Raw genomic sequence first — 21,415 nt, 5'->3', positions numbered from 1 at the left:
TGTCCTCTCTCCGGATGACAGCATTCGTACTCCCACCCCTGACACTCCACCAGTGCCCTTGCTGTTGACTATTGGCCAGCTAGGCCAGACTGCTGCAGCACAGGCCGAGATGATGCAGACTAAAGCCGGGCCCTCCCAGTCCAGAGCTGCTAGAGATCGTCCTCCAAGGCCATTTACATGTTCCTCCACTGAAGGTCAGCAGCCTTCCACCACCCATGGTCCAGCCACTGGCGATGCACCTCGTAGGAGCCCTAGGAAAGGAAAAGGCACACGAATGACAGGCACTGAGGGAATGCACAAGGGTGAAAAGTCTATTAATTGCTAACACAGTTATTATGTTACGTTATAAATTTGGCTTTGAAGTCGCAGCTGGTGGTGGTTTTTATTTATATGATGCGCTGCAGGAGGAGGCAATGTGTAATCTTATGGAGGGCGATGTGATGGTCATGCGGGAGAGGAAAGGTGAGGAGTGACGGTCTGTTGGTGACTTGGGAGGTGTCATTGAGGTTACTGATATTGTTCATTAATAAGGCGAGCACGCAGAGCCCTGGCAGACAGGGCATTTGCACCTTGTTGCCTCTCTGAGTCTTCCTCCACGTCCTCTTTCGTCTCGTCCTCCTCCTCCTCTGCCTCTTCCTCCTCTTCTTCTGCCTCTGGCTTAGGGTCTTGCTGGATAGGCAGTGGTAAAGGCTGTCCTCTCATAAGGGCGAGGTTGTGCAGCATGCAGCATACCGCGACAAATCCTGACACCCGCTCCGCGGAGTACTGCAGGGCTCCACCAGAATAGTCCAGGCAGCGGAAACGCTGCTTTAGGAGGCCTACGGTGTGCTCAATGATGTTCTGCTTGGCCGCATGGCTCTCATTGTAGGCCTCCTCTGCACGTTTGCGTGCGTGCCTGACTGGAGTCATGAGTCACCTCGTGAGGGGATAGCCTTCGGCACCCTGTAACCAGCCTCTGACTTGCCGAGCCAGTGCCAAGATAGCTGGGATGTTGGACTGCTGCCAGGGTAGCGGGCATTAACCTGCATGATGCGCTGCGTGTGGACGCACACCAGCTGCACATTGAGGGAGTGGAACCCCTTTCTGTTCATAAAGAGGCTGAGTTGAGATGTGGAGCACGCATGACAATATGCATGCTGTCAATGGCACCCTGCACCATGGGGAAGCCTACAATGCGAGCAAACCCTCGTGCTCACTCATGCTGCTTCTCTCTGTCAAGAGGGAATGTGATGAATCTGTTGTGCAGCTCGTACGGAGCCTCAGTGACCTCCCTTATGCAGCAGTGCACTGCAAACTGCGAGATGTTGCTTACATCGCCAGCAAAGGTCTGAAAGGATGTAGAGCCGTAAAAGTTCAGCGCCACGGTTACCTTGCCAGCCACAGGTAAGGCTGTCCTTGCCCCGCTCTGAGGCTGCAGGTGTGGCTGCAAACATTGACAAATCTCCATTACGACCTCTTTAGTGAAATGCAGCCGTCGGATGCACTGATCTTCGCTCCTATTGAGGTAAGAGCATTGTTCCCTGAAGGCCCTCATGTGATATGGCCTCCTCCCCCTTCTCCTCACAGCGTGACTTGCTCTGAGTGGTCTCTCTGCATGCTCCCAGTCGTGTTCTATGCCCAGCAAGAGCCCTAGCAGGCCACCCATGGTTGCCAGGAATCTTGTTCAGCACACTGTTGTAAATGACACCAACAGTAATGCAGGACCTGCTTAACCACTCTTTATGTACTATAGCAACTCTATCCAAGTATAGGAAACTTCAACAAACACGTACAATTGTACCAATAGCAGTAATCTAGCCACTAACCTGCAACACCTGCATGATCCCTTTAAATAGCACTGGTGGGGGGGTCCTCCAGGCCATCTAAAATATGTTCAGCTGTTCGTGGTTAAGAAAGTTTGTTGGCCGGAGCAATGAGTGCCAAAATGGTGTCTATCCCTTTAAATCAGCGTTGCACACTGATCTAATGTATATTCTCCCTACTTTACATGATGCCAGCGTTCGTTATCTGCGAGTGCGCAAACGCCTTTACCAAAATGGTGTCCAGTGCACATCACGCTAGAAGCACACACACTGTACTACCAAAGCATGTAATTCCGATTCCCAAATCCAAATCGTTAATGTAAATTGTGAACAACAGTGGTCCCAGCACTGATCCTTTTGCCAATCTGAGCAGATACCCTTAACCCCTAATCTCTGTTTTCTGTTTTGTAGCCAACTTGCTATCCATTCTGCTACCTGTCCCCTGACTCCACATGCTCTAACCTTAGTCATGAGTCTACTTAACTAATCTTCCTAGGTAGATTTAACATCTATCATTTAAATACACTGATGCCTTAATATCGATTTTGGTAGAAAGTTTTAATGTAATTTTACTAAATAATAAGTGACTACAGCCACATATAGGTGAAGCTATTGAACCCCATTAAGGTTTACAGTCACATTAACTTCACTGGTGATAACTCTTACAAATATTATAAGATAAAAATCAGGACACTTGGCATTGAGAATAGAGAGACTAGGAAGATTGAAAATCCCAACTGAATGCAGGAATCCACTAATTGTGCAAAAGTCAAATGCTCAATAATTACAAGACACTCAATGTAATTGCCATAGATTGGTCCTGGCACCTTCTCATTAAATCAGCCAACAGTTACCCATAGAGATCTTAAAATATAAAGGTTTGAAACTATTCCACAGAGCCACTTGCTGATACAAATTACTGGTCGGTCAGTAAACCTTTATACACTGATGTATAATCACTGAAAAGCCAGGCCAAAGCCCATAATTCAGGACACCGAGATTGAAAAAAGTAGAAGGCAAGATGAGGAAAATCAGGAATTAATGATTAAACTATACCAGGCTTACATTTTCAAAGACTGAAGATTACAGGAGGAGGCAAAATAGGTATGACAAAATGGGAGATTTCTCATTTTTTATGTGACTTTGCAAAGATACGGTAAACGTGATTTTAAAATGGTCTTCATCCAATAATATATCTAAGGGAAGAGTATGATAATCTGACCCTTCAAGTCCTGGTGCTTCAGTCCTATTTACACTTATATTTCTTTGTCACTGGTTTGTCCTGTTTGAATTTGTGAGCAGGGAGATTTGGAATGAGCTCTTTTTAGTGTTGTTGTCTCATTAATGGATAAATCCTGAATCAGAATAGAATACCAAGGTTTTATAGCATAGCCAACTTTCACTAAATTAATGGGACGTGGATTTAAACCTTATATGTGGCCCTCGAACACAAGAGAGTGAACACACCTACTACAAAGAAAACCCATTGTTTCTATAGAAAGGTGGACAACACATGCAACTGATCAAACAAGTCAACATATTGAAAAAGACGCACCGGTCTAAAAAAGATTTCCTTTGCTGGTGCCTTTCTCTGTGTTCAGAGATGAAGTCAGTCGAAGGTTGCTAAATTGCTACAGCAATCTCTTTGAAAGGTTAACATATGCAAATCAACAGACCAACGGAGTAGATGAATATAATCACTGATGGTTGTACCATTACGGGAGATGTTTGGGCGGAAGACAATGACCCGACATTAATACATTGCCTTATAAGGTTTGGGCCTTGCTGATCTCTCAGGTTGCTGTGTGATCTTCAAACAGAGGGCTGTGGCTTGAAAGACTTCCCATGGCAATAAATCACAGCTCTGGTCACCAATCCAGGTACTTTGGAATTTCCAAGGACCAGCCAAAGGTTAAAACCTAACACAAATTCTCAGAGTCATGGTCCTCCTTCCTGGACAACTGCATTCTAGGCATTCCACTAGGGAAAGACCTCAAAGGAGGAGGGGTTGCCAGAGGAAAGGCATACGGAATGCTTTCCAATATTAGCCGAGGTATAGAATACAAAAGCAGGGATGTAATGATGGAACTGTATAAAACGCTGGTAAGGTCACAGTTGGAGTATTGTGCGCAGTTCTGGTCACCACATTACAGGAAGGACTTAATTGCACTGGAGAGAGTGCAGAGAAGATTTACAAGAATGTTGCCAGGGCTTGAAAATTGCAGCTATGAGGAGAGATTGGATCGGCTGGGGTTGTTTTCCTTGGAGCAGAGGAGGATGAAGGGAGACTTGATTGAGGTGTGCAAAATTATGAGGGGCCCAGATAGAGTAGACAGGAAGTACCTGTTTCCCCTAGTGGAGAGTTCAAGAATGAGAGGACATAGATTTAAGATGATTGACGGAAGGATTAGAGGGGACATGAGGAAAAACTTTTTTACCCAGAGGGTGGTGGGTGTATGGAATTCGCTGCCCGAATTAGTGGCAGAGGCAGGGACCCTCAACTCTATCAAAAAGTACCTGGACCTGCACCTAAAGTGCTGTAAGTTGCAGGGCTACAGACCGGGTGCTGGAAGGTGGGATTAGAATGGGCACCTGGTTGTTCTTTGAGCCGGTGCGGACACGATGGGTCGAATGACCTCCTTCTGTGCTGTATCTTTTCTATGGTTCTATGGTTCTAGGAGTGGGGGAAGAGAAAGGTGTAACTGGTAATAAGGGCCATATCGTAATTGCAGCGGTTTTGCCAGGGCAGCTGGTAGAAAGCATAGCCTTGGAGAAATCAGTAAGGAACAAGGTGACGCCACCTGTCAGTCAAGTTTCAGTAAAAGCCAGGATGTCAATACAGTCGACTGCAATAAGGATGTGGATGGCAAGGGACTTGCTTGCCAATTAATGAATATTCTAGAGGGAAACGTGGAGAGGGGTCGTGATCATTGATTCACTGGTGGAGTCTAAGGGAGCAGTGGTGGGTAGGGTGAGTGGGAAGGAGTTTGGTGAGGTGAGTTCCCAGTGGGCATGCTGGGTAGGAAGGTCAGCAAGAGAGAATTGAGGTTGCTGCTCAGAAGGAGGCAGCAATGGGTGCTCTGATGGGCCCTTTGGAGAATGCCAGAGGGTGGCCATGGGCTTATTCAAGAGGGAATGACTCATTAAAATATGCTGAAATTACATCACACTGGTGGCAGCAAATTGGGAGAGATATTTGCCATAGGAACATAGGAACAGGAGCAAGCCATTCAGCCCTTCGAGCCAGTTCCCCCATTCAATTCATGGCTGATCTGTGTCGTAATTCCATCTACCCACCTTTGTTCTGTATATCTTAACACCCTTGCCTAACAAAAATCTATCAACCTCAGTTTTGAAATTTTCAATTCACCCTCAGCCTCAACAGCTTTTTGGGTTGAGAGTTCCAGATTTTCAATACTCTTTATGTGAAGAAGTGCTTCCTGACATCACCTCTAAACGGCCTAGCTTTAATTTTAAGGTTATGTCCCCTTATTCTGGGCTCCCACACCAGGGGAAATAGTTTCGCTCTATCTACCCTATCAAAGCCTTTAATCAACTTCAACACCTCAATCCTCTACACTCAAGCGAATATGAAGAATATTAGCTGTGATGACAGATTGGATAGGCTGGGGATATTTTCCTTGGAACAGAGGAGGCTGAGGGGTGATTTGATTGAGGTGTACAAAATTATGAGGGGCCTAGATAGAGCAGATAGGAAGGACCTACTTCCCTTAGCGGAGGGGTCAATAACCAGGGGACATAGATTTCAAGTGATAGGTAGAAGGATTAGAGCAGAAATTAGGAAAAATGTTTTCACCCAGAGGGTGGTGGGGGTCAGGAACTCGCTGCCTGAGAAGGTGGTAGAGGCAGAAGCTCTCAACTCATTAAAAAAAAATACCTGGATGAATACAAGCTTAGTCTATGCAACCTGTCCTCATAATTTAACCCTTTAAACCCTGATGTCCTGTCACATCAAGGGAAACAAAGCTTTGTATATGGAGGTTGAATTTTATTCAAAGAATGAAGACGGAGAGAAAGTAATCTCATCAAGTTACTCATCCATTCCATTACCACACAAATATAATAAATCATGGCATTAATGAAACATTCAGGACCTACATATTCAAATCAGCTTAGAGCATAGCAGCACCAAGTGAGCATCATCCTGAGCTATCAGGTCAAAATAATAAGTTTTAATTTCCCTTGTTCCAGTTTACCAGTTCTTCCAAGGTCTTCAATAAAAAAAGTAGAAGATTCTGTGAGGAAAAACCAAGAGCCTCACAAAGTTAAAGGATGCTATCTCAGGTCCTGTGTTACTAAATGTGTTATGTAAGATAGCACTTTTTTGTTTATTATTTGGTGTGTTTGAGGAGGAATAGATACATTTGGTAAAATAGGGTAATCTGCTTACAGCCTTAGCTCAGTGATAGCACTCTCATTGTGGGTTCAAGCCCCACTCCAGGACGTGAGCACATAATCTCATCTGCTTTTTGTGGGACCTTGCTTTGTACAAATTGGATGCTGCATCTCCCTACATTACAACAATAACTATACTTCAAAAATACTTAATTGGCTGTGAAGTGCTTTGGAATGTCCTGGGGTCATGGAAGCCGCCTTTGGATGCAAGTTCTTTATTTCTATGTTCTGTACAAATGGAATGCTGCCTTGGATTTCTCGCATTCCCATGGGAATACGAATTGCATTGACAGGTGCCAGGATAGAAGTGCCTTTCTAATACAGACAAGAACTGCACACCATTTGGATTTTAGTACTGAGTATATGTTCAGGCCCCTGTCTGAAGATATTCCTTCCCCTGTAACTTTATAAATTGGATTGAGAGGATCCAAAATGCAGTCATTAAGATGAATCTATACTTGAATTTCAAATTAATCCAAACTTTCAACCTGAATATGTGCATACTTGGTATTCAAAATATACTATAAATAACTTGCATTCTGTATAAAGTTATTTATGGAACAGGAGTTATCTTATTAAGGGGTAATAATCCTTCAAAATTCCTTTGTACTTTTTTACAGTGTCACAGCTTTAATCATTAGTTTCTAAAAGGCATGCTATATTGCTTTATTTTCTTTTCCTATGATAGATTCTTAACTATACAGCATACACCGTGGTTTACACTTAAAGACTAATATGCAAATGCATATAAAAATATATTTTTTAATGAATTTGCCACTTCATGCCGTAATTTCAAATTATAGCAATCTCTTTATCTGAACAGTTCAGGGCATGTCTTATACACATAAGTGAATAATTTGAATAGCTCTTCACATATTAATGTGAATTAAACATTAAAGCAGCACAAAAATTGATATTTATCTGCAATATACTAAATTTGCTACGTATGCCACACGCTCACTTGAACATCAGCATTCTGCCATGCCTCTAGATGGCCCCTGCATAGGGTTTTCCGTTAGTGAGTGGCTACTCCTCTCACACCCCTGCCATACCTGAAACAGCAAACGTCTACCACTAGATGGAGCTTCAAAACCTTCAATTCCTCCCACCTATTAATCTGGACAGGTTCAGAGACTTCACATCCAAAGCACAAAACCAACTTTGCAGTATCCCTGACTGCATTATGTAAAAGTAGATTTAAAGTTTTATTAAATAATAATTACAATTTTATATTTAAAATTTACCCAACATAAGGCTCCAGGTCCGCACCCCCTCCTCTAGCTCTGACTCCGTCCAGCCTGAAACACCTCCCAACCACAGACATCCACAGCAGGTAAAAAAGGCCATTAAAATAAGCAAACAGAGGGATAGAATTGAAAAGCAGAGAAGTTATGTTAAACTTGTATAGCAGCTTGGTTAGACCACACTTGGAGTATTGTGCACAGTTCTGGTCTCCATATTATAGAAAGGATATTGAGGCACTGGAGAAGGTGCAAAAAGATTTACTAGGATGATACCAGAACTGAGAGGTTATCAGGAAAGAATGAACCGGCTGGGGTTCTTTTCTCTAGAAAAGAAAAGGCTGAGGGGTGACCTGATAGATGTCTTTAAGATTATGAAAGGGTTTGATTGGGTAGACGTAGAGAATATGTTTCCACTTGTGGGGGAGACGAAAGCTAGGGGCTATAATTATAAGATAATCACTAATAAATCCAATAGGGAATTCGGGAGAAACTTCTTTACCCAGAGAGTGATTAGATTGTGGAACTCACTACCATAAGGAGTAGTTGAAGCATAGATAGCATAGATACATTTAAGGGGAAGCCAGGTAAACTACTGACAGAGAAAGGAATTGAAGGTTATGCTGATAGAGTTAGATGAAGAGGGGTGGGAGGAGGCTCATGTGGAGAATATACAACGGCATAGACCAGTTGGGCCGAATGGCCTGTTTCTGTGCTGTACATTCTATGTAAGTCCTTCCTCCTGGCCATTTGACCTCTCACCCAGTCAGCAATTAATTTTTATCTATTCCTTTTCCCCTCTACAATTGATTTTTTGTCACTTTTTATAGATTAATTTTCCACGATTGGGCCCTGACCCCTGACTGCCTCCTCCTGGGAGATTCCAGCTCGAGCCTCCAAGGAACTCTCTTCTGCCCTTTTGGCCTCTCCCAACTGTTTCCCCATTAATAACTATTTCATTTTATCACTATTTATTGAGTTGTAATTTTAGTCAAACATTTTAATTCATATTCATTCAATCACCTATAGCAAATGATTTTAAAATGTTAAATTAATATTATTCACTGAATAAATTTAAATATCTAATTCTTACATTTTCAATTCAGAAATATATTCATCTTAATTTACATTACAATCAATTTTTAAAATGATAACTTTAACATTAGTTACATTAGATGACTGATCTTTTCTATAAACAGTTTATCATTTCCTTATTTTACTTAATGCAGTTATTTTAATATTTTTACTGAAGTCATATTAATCATCATTTGAATATTTCATTTATTCCTTTTTCAAGATCACATCTTTCATTATTTCTATCATTTTGGAATGTTTCTGGTTAGGGGTTGGCTGACATTTAGGATTATGAGGCAACAGGGAGCATCACACTCCCTGGTAAGGCCAGGTTTGGGTCAGTCAGGACACAATGCAGAGGACAACAAAATCGTCAATTCCAAGAAGGCATCGTTGACATGTGTGACAGACTGTATCCTCAGAGTCACCGCGGACAACACCACGGTAGATCGGCTAGCAGTACAACTAAATAATTATATATGCAGGGCAAGCTGAAAGCTCCTGTCATTTAATTGGTCATTTCAGATAAATGCTGTTCTAATAAAGGCTTCCAACTGTACAAGTAAAATAAGCTGCATTTCACTGCATGTGACAAAGTCACTGTATTAAAATACAGATACTTTCAGGATTTTATAAATTATCAAAGAGAAAAATATGTTGACTCTGGACATTAAGAGAATTTGCATCTTTATACTTTATTTCCAAAAACAAAATGATACAGTGATTGCTCTAGTAAGTTGTCTTTCCTGTACCTGGCTTCTGGCACCAGAGGGCCTGATGAGTTCTAAATTGCCGTAAACATGGGGTCCTCAACACCTTCAATTTCACTGGTACCACAGTGCTGAAAAGAGGACTGGAGCAGCTGGTGACGACTGTACGTAGAAGGCTCGCCATTCTGGGAAGGAACCAATGCCACAGCCAGCTCTTCAATCCCCACTGTCCTCCTGCCATGCATAGAAAGATCATAAAACAAGAGTCATATTTCAGGGTAGTCCCTTCATGAAGAATGTCAAGTGCTCCGCTAGTCATGATAGAGGCTAAAAGGTGGGGCAGATTAAAATTCTTACTGTTTAATACAGATCAGCTGATCATTTTCCACAAAATCTAAAACTAAGGAATCCACTGTATTATAAAATTTGTATAAGAACTAAAATGTATCTGAAGTTAAAGTCTACACATACATAACTTGTGTTATGATCACCTGACACTTTTACTTGTGCTCTGCGGCAAATGGATCACTTCCCTGGACAAGAACACACTTCCTATGAACCAAAATGTGACCTCGTGTGCTCGGGATGAATGATAAACCCATTTACCATCAATATGTAGTCTGCAAATAGTAACCTCAGATCTCTCCAACTGATGGATAAATAACACTAACAGACGCATATTTTGGGCTACAAACTACAAGACAGGTTTATTAAGAAACAAAAGTTAAACAACAATTAGATTCATTTAATTTACAAAATCTGTTACAAAACAATACACTTCAGCAGTTCTCCACCGTGTTTTAAACATTTTGCATCCTTGATGAAACTTAAGTGAGAAGGACAAACTCTAGAGTTCTCCATTTGCTTCTGCTAATGCAGTAGTACAGCAAACAGAGAACTTCCAAATTGGTAAATGTATGCCACACATAGACCAAGATTCAGACAACTTCTGTCTGCAGAAATAGGCTTCTAAAGGTACCAGAGTGGTGTTCTCAGACTCCTGTCTCAAGCCCTGTTTTCATTTCCAAAGGTATAAGTTGGATAACCCCTCTCTGCCCCTCTCTCCCCCACCCCCAATAAGAAAGCTTATTACAACTGCAGGTCTTTTGAAGGCCGAGTACAAGAATACACAGAACTGTAAATCTGGGACATCAGGGGGTCATCAATATTAATTATTTCTATCGGCTGGGTGATCTTTGCATATAACAATCATTAAGCAGTCCACTTAAACAGTTAAGTCATCTGTCTTTGAAGTTACAGTCTGCGTACCAGCCAGCAAAGTGGAATCCCACCAAATCGGAGAAATCAAGTCAGCAACAAATCTCCCCCAAAATACAGTTCATAGAAAATGTTCTGAAGCAGTCACAAAGCTGATGCACTATATTTTAATATTTCATTAAAGATCTGTAGAGATGACATGAGGCAAGACAGAGCTCCCTTTGATATCAGAAAAAGTAATACTAATAAAATGGAAATTCTTTAAATATAAAATTAGTAGCCTCAATCAAAACACTCTCAACTATAACAGCATTTGTTTTATTTTTTTCCCAAAATGAGCTGTAAGCATTATTTAGCTACTTATATAAAAATATATTCATCAAATTATTGATGGCAGAATTGTATCTATAATATATTACATTTGGTACGCAGACCTGTTCTGGGCATCACCTTTCTGTCATGTCTCTAGGTGGCACCTCAATAGGATTTCCCATTGCTGTGCTGGGTCCCTGGTTACAACAGCAGCTCCACTTCTACCACTATGGAGCCTCAAAAGCTCCAGATGCCCACAGCTAACCCATTATACAGGTTCAGAGCCTTTACAGCCAACAGGATGTAACCAACCTTACAGCCAGCTACTCTAATCCCAGTTCCTCACCCTTTTCCCCATATCGTTTTATATTCTTTTCGAATAGTTTTCCAATTATTTTTTACACCGATATAGTCTCACTTATTGTAGAACATTCCATGTTCCATTAACGTTTCTGGTGAAAAAAAACTCTCGTAATTTCCTTCCTCCTTCTTCTAATCTTAATCCTGAGTCTAATTAACCTTAAAGAACCGCAAGAGCTGGATGTCAAAGGTGGTAAATGCTTTATCATATTGAAAATGTAAATGAAAACTGCAACAGATATTATGATTCTATTAGATCCCCCCTCTTAACCTGCTCAGTTACAGTGAAAAAAATCCCTATATTTTCTAACACATCTCTCATTCCGGGCATCATTCAAATGTAACTGAGCAGGTTAAGAGGGGGGATCTAATAGAATCATAATATCTGTTGCAGTTTTCATTTACATTTTCAATATGATAAAGCTCTGAACTCTTTCCATGGCCAACATCCTTCCTATAATGAGGTAAATGGAACACCACAAAATACTCCAAGTGGGAACTAATCAATCAATCTCATTAACATCACTTTCTTGTTTTAATATTTAATGTCTCTAGTCAAAATGTTTTTTACATATACCATATCCACCTCATATTTAAATATCTCCCACTGCTGATCTGCAGTTTGCACCAATTAATTAATCTGAGAGTAAAGGATTTTCTGGGAACAAGGGCTTCAAAGAGGGACATGAGGGAGCGGTTGAGCAGATCGACGACTGCAGAAGGGACAAATGGAAGGAGGCAGGGATTTAGAAAGTGCAGTTGTAAATGACTTGGGGTGAGGGAAACAGGGAATCTGGGACCTGAGTGAACAGGGCAAACAACTGTGTATCTTCTTAATCAGATTGAAGGATTGTGAAATTAACAGCACAAGGACTGAGAAGGAAGTGTAAATTAGAGGGGGTGAATTCAATGTTAAATCAGGTACGGAAAGAGAAATAAAGAGGCAGAAAGATTGGATTAAGAGAGAGAGAAAAAAGACAGAAAGGAAAAGTTAAAAAGTTTTAATTTTTAATTTGACATTTTTACAACCCTCAACAATTAAAACCTGAAGGAATGATACTCCACACTGGTAATAGTTAATATTCAGTGCCAGAGAGATTGATTGGCAGTAATTCACAATTATCACATCGTTAAAAGGGTACTTAGACTGGAATGGACAAGACTTAACTTTCTGTGGCAAGTTTAGTTCGTATCTGCTGCCCGTCCCGTTCACCCATCACCCCTGTGCCCGTTGACCTATATTGGCTCTCGATCCAGGAACGCCTCGATTTTAAAATTCTCATCCTTCTTTTCAAATCCCTCCACGGCCTCGCCCCTCTCTATCTCTGTAACCTCCTCCAGCCTTACAACCCTCCGAGATCTCTGCACTCCTCCAATTCTTGCCTCTTGCACATCCCTGATTTTAATCACTCCACCACTGGCAGCTGTGCCTTCAGCTGCCTAGGTCATAAGTTCTGGAATTCCCTCCGTAAACCACTCCGCCTCTCCTCCTCCTCCTTTAAGACGCTCCTTAAATGTCACCTGTCCTAAAATCTCCTTATGTGGCTCAGTGTCAAATTTTGTTTGATAACGCTCCTGTGAAGGGCCTTGGGACGTTTTACTACGTTAAAGGTGCTATATAAATGTAAGTTGTTGTTGTTTATCTACTGCGCAATTACAGCAACTTCATGCCATTCAATGCATTTTAATGGTGAGGTAGACAGTGAGATGCCGTTTTCACTAAAGTAACGGCGGAGCGGCGCGATTCAGACAGTAACTTTTGGATTTTTGAGTTTAACCACGCATGTGCCCCTCACCTGAAGTTGCTGTACCATTTACACATAAATTACGCCGACTGTCATTAGCCTCACCATCATTTTGACAGGAAATATTTGACAAGTGTGCAGGAGCCGGAGCGGGGGGAACGGATACGACAGGTGCCAGCTCACCGGAGGGCGAGGTCGCTCACTAGTTCTGCTGCAGAGGAGTCAGGTGAGGATTTTAATGGGCCAGGCTACAGAAGATGGCTGATGGGCGTACACCACCAAATGCTTGGAGCACTGGAGAGCCTGCACACAATGAGAAGGGGCGTGGAGGAGTCCAGCTCCAACTTGGCACAGGGCTTTGCGCAGAGCTTGGAGCCCATCCTTTCCAACGTGGAACGGGTGGTCATCTCCATCAGTGCACCTAAGGAACCTACCAGGACGCAGCGTCTGATGTCGCGGCTTCCATTGCAGCACAGACCGACGTCATCAAAGGTCCGAAAGCTACGGTTGCTGCTCAGACTGCTGCAATGGAAGCCCTGACTGCTGCTATCATGGCTCTGGGGATCACTGTGGAATGGGGCTTCCAGGGCATCACAGCACTCCAGCAATCCGTTCTCCAGCTGATCTCCAGGATTGCTGAGGCGCCGGCCTGAGAGAGTGGCAGTGGCGCCATGGCAGTCGAACCTGCCGTCCCCTCTCAGGACGACAGAATTCCTGCTCCCACCCCGGACACTCCGCCAGTGCCCCTGTTGTTGTCTCTTGGCTAGCCAGGCCAGACTGCTGCAGCCCATGCTGAGATGGTGCAGTCTGAAGCCGGGCCCTCGCGACCCAGAGCTGCTCGAGGTCGTCCTCCAGGGCCATCTGCACGTTCCTCCATTGAAGGCCAGCAGCCTCCCACCACCCATGCTCCAGCCACTGGGGAAGCATCTCGTAGGAGCACTAGGCTAGGTAAAGGCACACGGACAACAGGCACTAAAGCAATGCACAAGGGTGAATAGTTCTGTTCTGTTTCCATAATTTGATTTGTCCATTGATAAATGTGACTTTGAATTTGCATTTGGTGGTGGTTTTTATTTATGTAATGAGTTGAGGGGGAAACCAATGTGTAATCAGACGAAGGGCGATTTGATTGTCTTGTGGGAGCGGAAAGGTGGGGAGTGTGTGACTGTTGGTGAGTTGGGGGATGTAGTTGACATTTTTGATAGTGGGCACATCAGGCGAGTACGCAGAGCCCTTGCAGACAAGGGGTGTGTTCCCTGTTGCACTTTGCATCTTCCTCCACTTCCTCCTCCGGCTCCTCATCCTCCTTCTCAGCCTCCTCCTCTTCCACCTCTGACTCAGGGTCTTGTCCGATCACAAATCTTCCCACCTGCTCTGCGGAGTACTGCACGGCTCTTCCAGAATGGTCCAGGCAGCGGAAGCGTTGTTTCAGGAGGCCTACGATGTGCTCCACGACATTGCGTGTGGCAGAATGGCTCTCGTTGTAGGCCTGTTGTGCACGTGTGGGTGGGTTCCTGGCCGCAGTCAAGAGTCACGGCGTGAGGGGCTAGCCCTCGTCGCCCAGCAGCCAGCCTTTGACTTGCCGAGACCGGTGAAAGATAGCTGCCACATTGGACTGCTGCATAACAAAGGGCGTCGTGACTGCTCCCAGCGTAGTGGGCATCGACCTCCATGATTCGATGCGTGTGGTCGCACACCAGCTGCACGTTCAGGGAGTAGAAGCCATTTTGGTTGACGAAGACGGCCAAGTTGATATGCGGGGCACGCAAGGCAATGTGCGTGCAGTTAATGGCACCCTGCACCATGGGGAAGCCAGCAATGTGAGCGACCCCCTGTGCTCGCTCGTTCTGCTTGTCTCTGTTGAGAGGGAAGGTGATGAACCTGTTCCTCATCTGATACAGTGCCTCTGTGACATCCCTTATGCACTGCACACTGCGAGATGTTGCACGTCGCCAGCAGAGGCCTGAAATAATCCTGAGCCATAGAATTTCAGCACCATGGTGACCTTCACAGTCACAGGCAATGTTGTCCTTGCCCTGCTCCGAAGCTAGTGGTTGACAGATCTCAGTCACGGCCTCCTTGGTGAACCTCAGCTGTCGGATGCAATGCTCCTCGCTCATGTTGAGGTAAGAGAATTTGTCCCGGAAGGCCCTTATTGGATACGGCCTCCTGCTCAGTGCCCTGCGCCTCCTCATCCTCCCTCTCCTCGCAGCTTGACCTGCAGCACATGGCCTCTCTGCATGCTCCCAGTCGTGCTCAATGCCCAGCGGGAGCCCTAGCAGACCACCCATGGTTGCCAGGAATGTTGTTCAACCACAGTTGTAATTTTCCAAACCGTAAGGCAGTACCTGCCTAACCACTCTCAAATGTACTCCAGGAACTCTCAGTAAGTATAGGGAGCTTCAAAAAACACTTCCTATTCCACCAGCAGCCAGAAGCAATAATCCAGCAACTCACCTGCAACACCTTTAAATAGCGCTGGTGGGGGGTTCTCCAGGACATGTTCAGGTATGCGTGGTTAAGACTACACGTTGAGTTGAGCATTAAGTAGCAAAATGGTGTCTATCACTTTAAATCAGTGTTGCACACTGATTGTATGCATTTTCTCCCTACTTTACATGCTGCCGGCATTCGGTATTTGCGCATGCACTAATACCTATACCAAGATGGCGTCCGGCGCACGTCACGCTAGAAACGTGCGTGCGCAGCTAAGGTGCCATCTTGGCACTTGGGGAGGCCAAGTAGCGCCAAAACAACAGGCGCTATAGGGCCCAATTTCTAGCCCAAACTTTCTAACAATGAATGAAGAAAAGCGACATGGACTTTTTAAGAAACCTTTTTCTTGCTCGTCCGAGCCTCTGAAATGTTTTGTGCTGGTAAACTGACATTATCGCGGTGATACCAGCACCCACCCCCCAGTAATCAATCGCTCCCACTCCCAGTAATCAGGTGCTCTCATTCCCAGTAATCAGGTGGTCTCACTTCCAGTAATCAATTGCTCCCACCCCCAGTAATCAGGTGCTCCCAGCCCCGGTGATGAGTCACTCCCACCCCCAGTAATCAGGTGCTCCCAGCCCCAGTGATGAGTCACTCTCACTCCCAGTGATGAGTCACTGCCACCCCCAGTAATCAGGCGCTCCCAGCCCCGGTGATGAGTCACTCCCAGCCCCAGTAATGAGTCACTCCCACTCCCAGTAATCAGGTGCTCCCAGCCCCAGTGATGAGTCACTCCCACTCCCAGTGATGAGTCACTCCCAGCCCCAGTAATCAGGCGCTCCCAGCCCCAGTAATGAGTCACTCCCACTCCCAGTAATCAGGATGTGGAGATGCCGGTGATGGACTGGGGTTGACAATTGTAAACAATTTTACAACACCAAGTTATAGTCCAGCAATTTTATTTTAAATTCACAAGCTTTCGGAGGCTTCCTCCTTCGTCAGGTAAATGTTCAGGAGCTCCTGAACATTTACCTGAGGAAGGAGGAAGCCTCCGAAAGCTTGTGAATTTAAAATAAAATTGCTGGACTATAACCTGGCCCAGTAATCAGGTGCTCCCAGCCCCAGTGATGAGTCACTCTCACTCCCAGTGATGAGTCACTCCCAGCCCCAGTAATGAGTCACTCCCACTCCCACTCCCAGTGATAAGTCACTCCCAGCCCCAGTAATGAGTCACTCCCACTCCCACTCCCAGTGATAAGTCACTCCCAGCCCCAGTAATGAGTCACTCCCACTCCCACTCCCAGTGATAAGTCACTCCCAGCCCCAGTAATGAGTCACTCCCACACCCGGTGATCAGGCGCTCCCAGCCCCGGTGATGAGTCACTTGCTGTGTGGTTAACGACTGTATCTCATTTTCTTTCTCTATTAATGACATTAAATGACGTTTGACGGCAGCATTTCGCTATTAAAAAAACCTTTATTTTTAAAAAATCGGTTCTTTGCCACATTAAAACACCGGCATTTATTGTTTTGCAGAACTACGACATGAGGATCTTTAAGTTTTTCACCTTATATGGTTTTGCATTCGTTTATATATTGATAATAAACATCGCTGAGTAAATACAAAAGATAAAGTCTGAACCGCGGTAACTCATTCCTTATTCACACAAAGTCCTGTTGTGTATTTAATTTTAGTTACTGCAGTTTAGAGGGTATTTTCAACTATGTTCTGCAACCCAAAGGCAAAGGCAGAGCATTTATAAATTAATTGCAATAATGAAGCACTAACTCAGTACGTTTTAAAATACTAAATTAAATGGAAAGTTTATTTTTACTAAATCCTGAATGTAGGCTGTCGGAATATATTTTAGGGTGATCTGATCAACAGCAGTGTGTTTTTTCTTACTGCATTACAAGAAATGATACAATAGAGTAGAAAGACCAACAAAATCAGCATAAATCTGTTTTTAAAAAAACTCAGCGATCCTGCCAAGTTACACTGACCTTTGGAAGCCGAGTAGATAACTCCTGCTCTCAGATTATCAATGAACTTTATTACAGGAAAAGAAACTATTCACTGTAAGGTCAATTTGCCATGTGATCTCGAAGTGCAAGTGTTTCTCCTTCCCCTACTTTAAAATGTAAAAGTTTAAACGTAGCGAAGGATTTTTTTAAAGCATTTGTAAAGGGAGATGGTTCTGCAAATAAATATATATTTTTAAATGCACATATCTATATTTTTTTTAAATGCACATATCTGCTGGGTTTGTAATAAATAAGGATAAGTTGAGTCGTGCTTGTAGCGCATTCTCAATGAGGTGCTGGGCTGGTAGGTTGTGGGAAGGTTTGGTGGGGCCAAAGCAGAGCTCCCACCACCCTAGGGTTCCCAATCCTCCCGGAATGACTGGGAGATTCCTGGAATCGGGTCTTCGTTCCCCGAACGCTGCCTTCCCGCCACCCTCTCCATACCATCACCAGCAGAACCGCGAACACACGGAGCACAGTCAGGAAGGGACTGGAGAGTCGGCAATCGGGGAGCCTCGGAAATCGTGGGTCTCAGCGTTGACCCCTGTGCGCTAACTAATAACATTCTCTGACTCTGGTACATTATTCTTCCGTGTTTTTGACCTCTCTGCAGCATTTGACAGTCACCCACACCATCCCCCTCCAATGCCTCTCATTATCCAGCTCCTTAGAACTGTTCCTGCTTGGTTCCACTCATCTTTCTGATTATAACCAGAACGCCCCTACCAATAGCATCACTTCCCTTTAATTCTGAAGTCTCCATCTTTTGCCTCTTCTTTCTCTGGTTTCTCACATGCTGTTTATTGGTGACATCATCCATAGACATAGGGTCAGCTTCCACATGTACATCATTGATACCCAGTTCTACCTTTCCACTGCCTTTGCATTGTCCAGACTGCTCATTTGACATCCAGTCTTGGAAGAGCCATAACTTCCTCCAACTGAAAATCAGGAAGACCAAACCAATCAGCCCACGCCACAAACTCCATTCCTTGCTACCGACTCCATCCTCCTACCCAGCCAGTGTCTTAAGCTGAAGTAGACTTAACCTCAGCATCATATTAAACTCCAAACTGAGCTTCTGACCTCACACCCTACCCATCACAATGACCACTAAATTCCACCTCCAACATCACCTACCTCAGCCCATTTGCTCCTGACTGTTAGTCCAATGCTTTACTGGCCAGACTCCCATACTCCATCCTCCGGTAAAGTTCAGTTCATCAAAACGTCTGCTGTCCATGTCCTAGCCCACACAAAATCCTGTTCACCCAGCACCTAAAATTGATATCAGTGTAGTTAAATCTGTTCCTGATCTCACCTCTCCCTATCTCAGTAACCACTTCCAACCCTGCAACCCCTCCACCCCAAATTCTTTTGGAAAAGTTTTTTAAAACTCTTTAATGCACATTTCCCCACCTTAATCTAAATCATATGGATTGCAACCCAGGTGTGAGAAAGTATTTCTAATGAAGGTGAGAACAGGTGCAGGAAATGAGCAAATAAGTTTGTCTGTGAGTGAAGGAACACTTGCAGTGAGAGGAAGAGGATATGAAGGGGTCTGTGGTAACCTATGTAGGAAATATACATGGTGCTCAAGTGAGGAAGGGCAAAGTGGCTAGAAATGAAAAGCATATTTATTACAATGCATTGTTAATAGGACTATCTGGTTACCTTCTTCCAGCATTGAGTGGGCATGCAGGCATTGCTGGAGATGGTATACACTGCCAAAACAATCTTCTAGATTGTGCCTTTTGTAGGACTCCTTCCCTTGGGGCCAAAAAGCTGGGTTCTCTTGCTGGATTTTAGCTAATATGACCGCAACTTAAGAGTATAAATTTGTGGGCTCAACTCCCAATACAGGACATAAATCGGCAAGGAGGAAAATCTAGCCCACAGTTCTTAGAGACAGTATCCTCAGATACTTTGCTCCCTTATATTTAGGTATTTCCTATTGGATGTCGAGGTTACAAATCTTAAGGGTTCAAGGAAAGAATGATGGTGCAGGTACAACTGCCACTTGCTGATCTGTAGAACACCATACTATAGGGGCTGAAACCATGATGACACCTGGCAACACCTGATGACTTGCATGTTGAGGAAATCAATAGCTTTTGCTATTTGTGATAAAAATATAGTAGCCTTTTGGTTTTTAAAAACAGATTTGAAAATTAAATCCAAGAGTGGCTCAATAGCAACAGCCTGACTTTTTTTTTCTTTTAAGTTATGAACGTCACCTCAATATATTATGAATATGGATGCAGATGACTGATAAAATCTCTCCTTAATTGCTAAGGGAAAAGTGGGGGGGGGGGGGGGGGGATGAAGGGAAAAGAATTCAATAATCTTGAGTGCAATCCAAACAGACACAATTTTTGGACAACACATCTTACAACAAATGTCAAGAGCAATGTTAGGGAAATTAATTTTATTGGGTGTCTTTGTTCCTACTCTTATAGCCATGAATTGCAAGGTATTTGTTCAAAATACACAGATAAATGAATTAGATTAGTAGAGAAAGTGAACAAGAATACGACATACAGTTTTTCAATATGTACTTTCAGGATTGTTTTCTTGCAAGAAACTGCCATTATACACAAAAGGAAACAAGAATTTTAATTCTCAACCTTTAACCCACATTTGTGATCGCTGTTTGTGCCGACAGGAACTTTCCAATTACTGATTAAAAATACCATTATTAGATTTTCAGATTTCCTTCCCTTCCCCAATAAACAAAATCATGTTTGGTTCTACATTATATTGCAGGATTTTAAAAAAACTTCTCAGAACTCCTCTTCAGCATGTTTACTTCTGGACTGTTTGTGTTGCAAAAGCCTCTCGATGGTTTCAGATATTGTGCGTTCTCCATGCACCTTGTTATCTCTCGTACGTACATTGACTGTTTCACTGCTCTTCTCTTTTTCACCAACCACTGCAAATGCGACAATACATTTTCAGTACATTCTGGCAATTGATTCAAGGCAAAACACATTTGCTTAAAAAAAGTGTCCTACAAAAATTAAATAGCATATGGTAAATGAATGACTTGGAATTACTGTCAAAAATGTTAATACATACTAGGTGACTTGCACCTGATACAACTAGATAATGTACAAGAATGGTTCTCTGATTTTCCCCTTCTTACCAGCAGGGTAGTACCTAACCTCATCCTGGCTCGGCTGAAGTTAGGAATTGAGTGTTATGAAATGCAAACCAACATTCTATCACTGGCATGGCACATTTATTTATGAAAAGCATATTTGTTACTTCATTCACTATTAAAGAAACATAACGTGAAAGATAGTAACAGACTTCATGGAGGACATAGACAGACTGGTGAAATGGGCAGACATGTGGCAGATGAAATTTAATGCAGAGAAGTGTGAAGTAGTGCATTTTGTAGGACGAGGCGAGGCAATATAAACTAAATGGTTCAATTTTAGAGGGGGTGCAGGAACAGAGAGACTCAGAGGTGCACACACACAAATCTTTGAAGGTGGCAGGACTGCCCTTGACATCAAGGCAGCATTTGACCGAGTGTGGCACCAAGGAGCCCTAGTAAAATTGAAGTCAATGGGAATCGGGGAAATCTCTCCAGTGGCTGGAGTCATACCTAGCACAAAGGAAGATGGTAGTGGTTGTTGGAGGCCAATCATCTCAGCCCCAGGGCATTGCTGCAGGAGTTCCTCAGGGCAGTGTCCTAGGCCCAACCATCTTCAGCTGCTTCATCAATGACCTTCCCTCCATCATCAGGTCAGAAATGGGGATGGTCGCTGATGATTGCAGTGTTCAGTTCCATTGGCAACCCCTCAGATAATGTAGCATTCCGTGCCCACATGCAGCAAGACCTGGACAACATCCAGGCTTGGGCTGATAAGTGGCAAGTAACATTCGCACCAGACAAGTGCCAGACAATGACCACCTCCCCTTGACATTCAACGGCATTACCATCGCCGAATGCCACACCAACATTCTGGGGGTCACCATTGACCAGAAACTTATCTGGACCAGCCACATAAATACTCTGGCTACAAGTGCAGCTAAGAGGCTGGGTTTTCTGCAGGGAGTAATTCACC

The 21,415-nt window shown here is 43.7% G+C and overlaps 2 protein-coding genes across 2 annotated transcripts in view; both read right to left on the bottom strand.

Annotated features, from left to right (window-relative positions):
* The window catches only part of LOC137329941 (NAD(P) transhydrogenase, mitochondrial-like), a 139,065-nt gene extending 119,402 nt beyond the window's left edge, over window positions 1-19,663 (bottom strand). Inside the window, exons 1-2 of the mRNA XM_067994498.1 lie at window positions 17,319-19,663; window positions 9,286-9,477 (exon numbers count right to left, since the gene is read on the bottom strand). Of these exons, the coding sequence (XP_067850599.1) occupies window positions 9,286-9,427 (142 nt within the window). The 5' untranslated portion in view covers window positions 9,428-9,477; window positions 17,319-19,663. The remainder of the gene's footprint in view (window positions 1-9,285; window positions 9,478-17,318) is intronic.
* An 89-nt stretch (window positions 19,664-19,752) lies between these two features.
* LOC137322633 (threonine--tRNA ligase 1, cytoplasmic) overlaps window positions 19,753-21,415 on the bottom strand; it is a 40,998-nt gene continuing 39,335 nt past the window's right edge. The window contains exon 19 of the mRNA XM_067985543.1: window positions 19,753-20,271. Coding sequence (XP_067841644.1) covers window positions 20,123-20,271 — 149 coding nt within the window. The 3' untranslated portion in view covers window positions 19,753-20,122. The remainder of the gene's footprint in view (window positions 20,272-21,415) is intronic.

This window comes from Heptranchias perlo, chromosome 1 (genome assembly GCF_035084215.1).
Source record: "Heptranchias perlo isolate sHepPer1 chromosome 1, sHepPer1.hap1, whole genome shotgun sequence".
NCBI classification, from domain to species: Eukaryota; Metazoa; Chordata; class Chondrichthyes; order Hexanchiformes; family Hexanchidae; genus Heptranchias; species Heptranchias perlo.
This window is presented reverse-complemented; position numbering and strand designations above follow the sequence as displayed.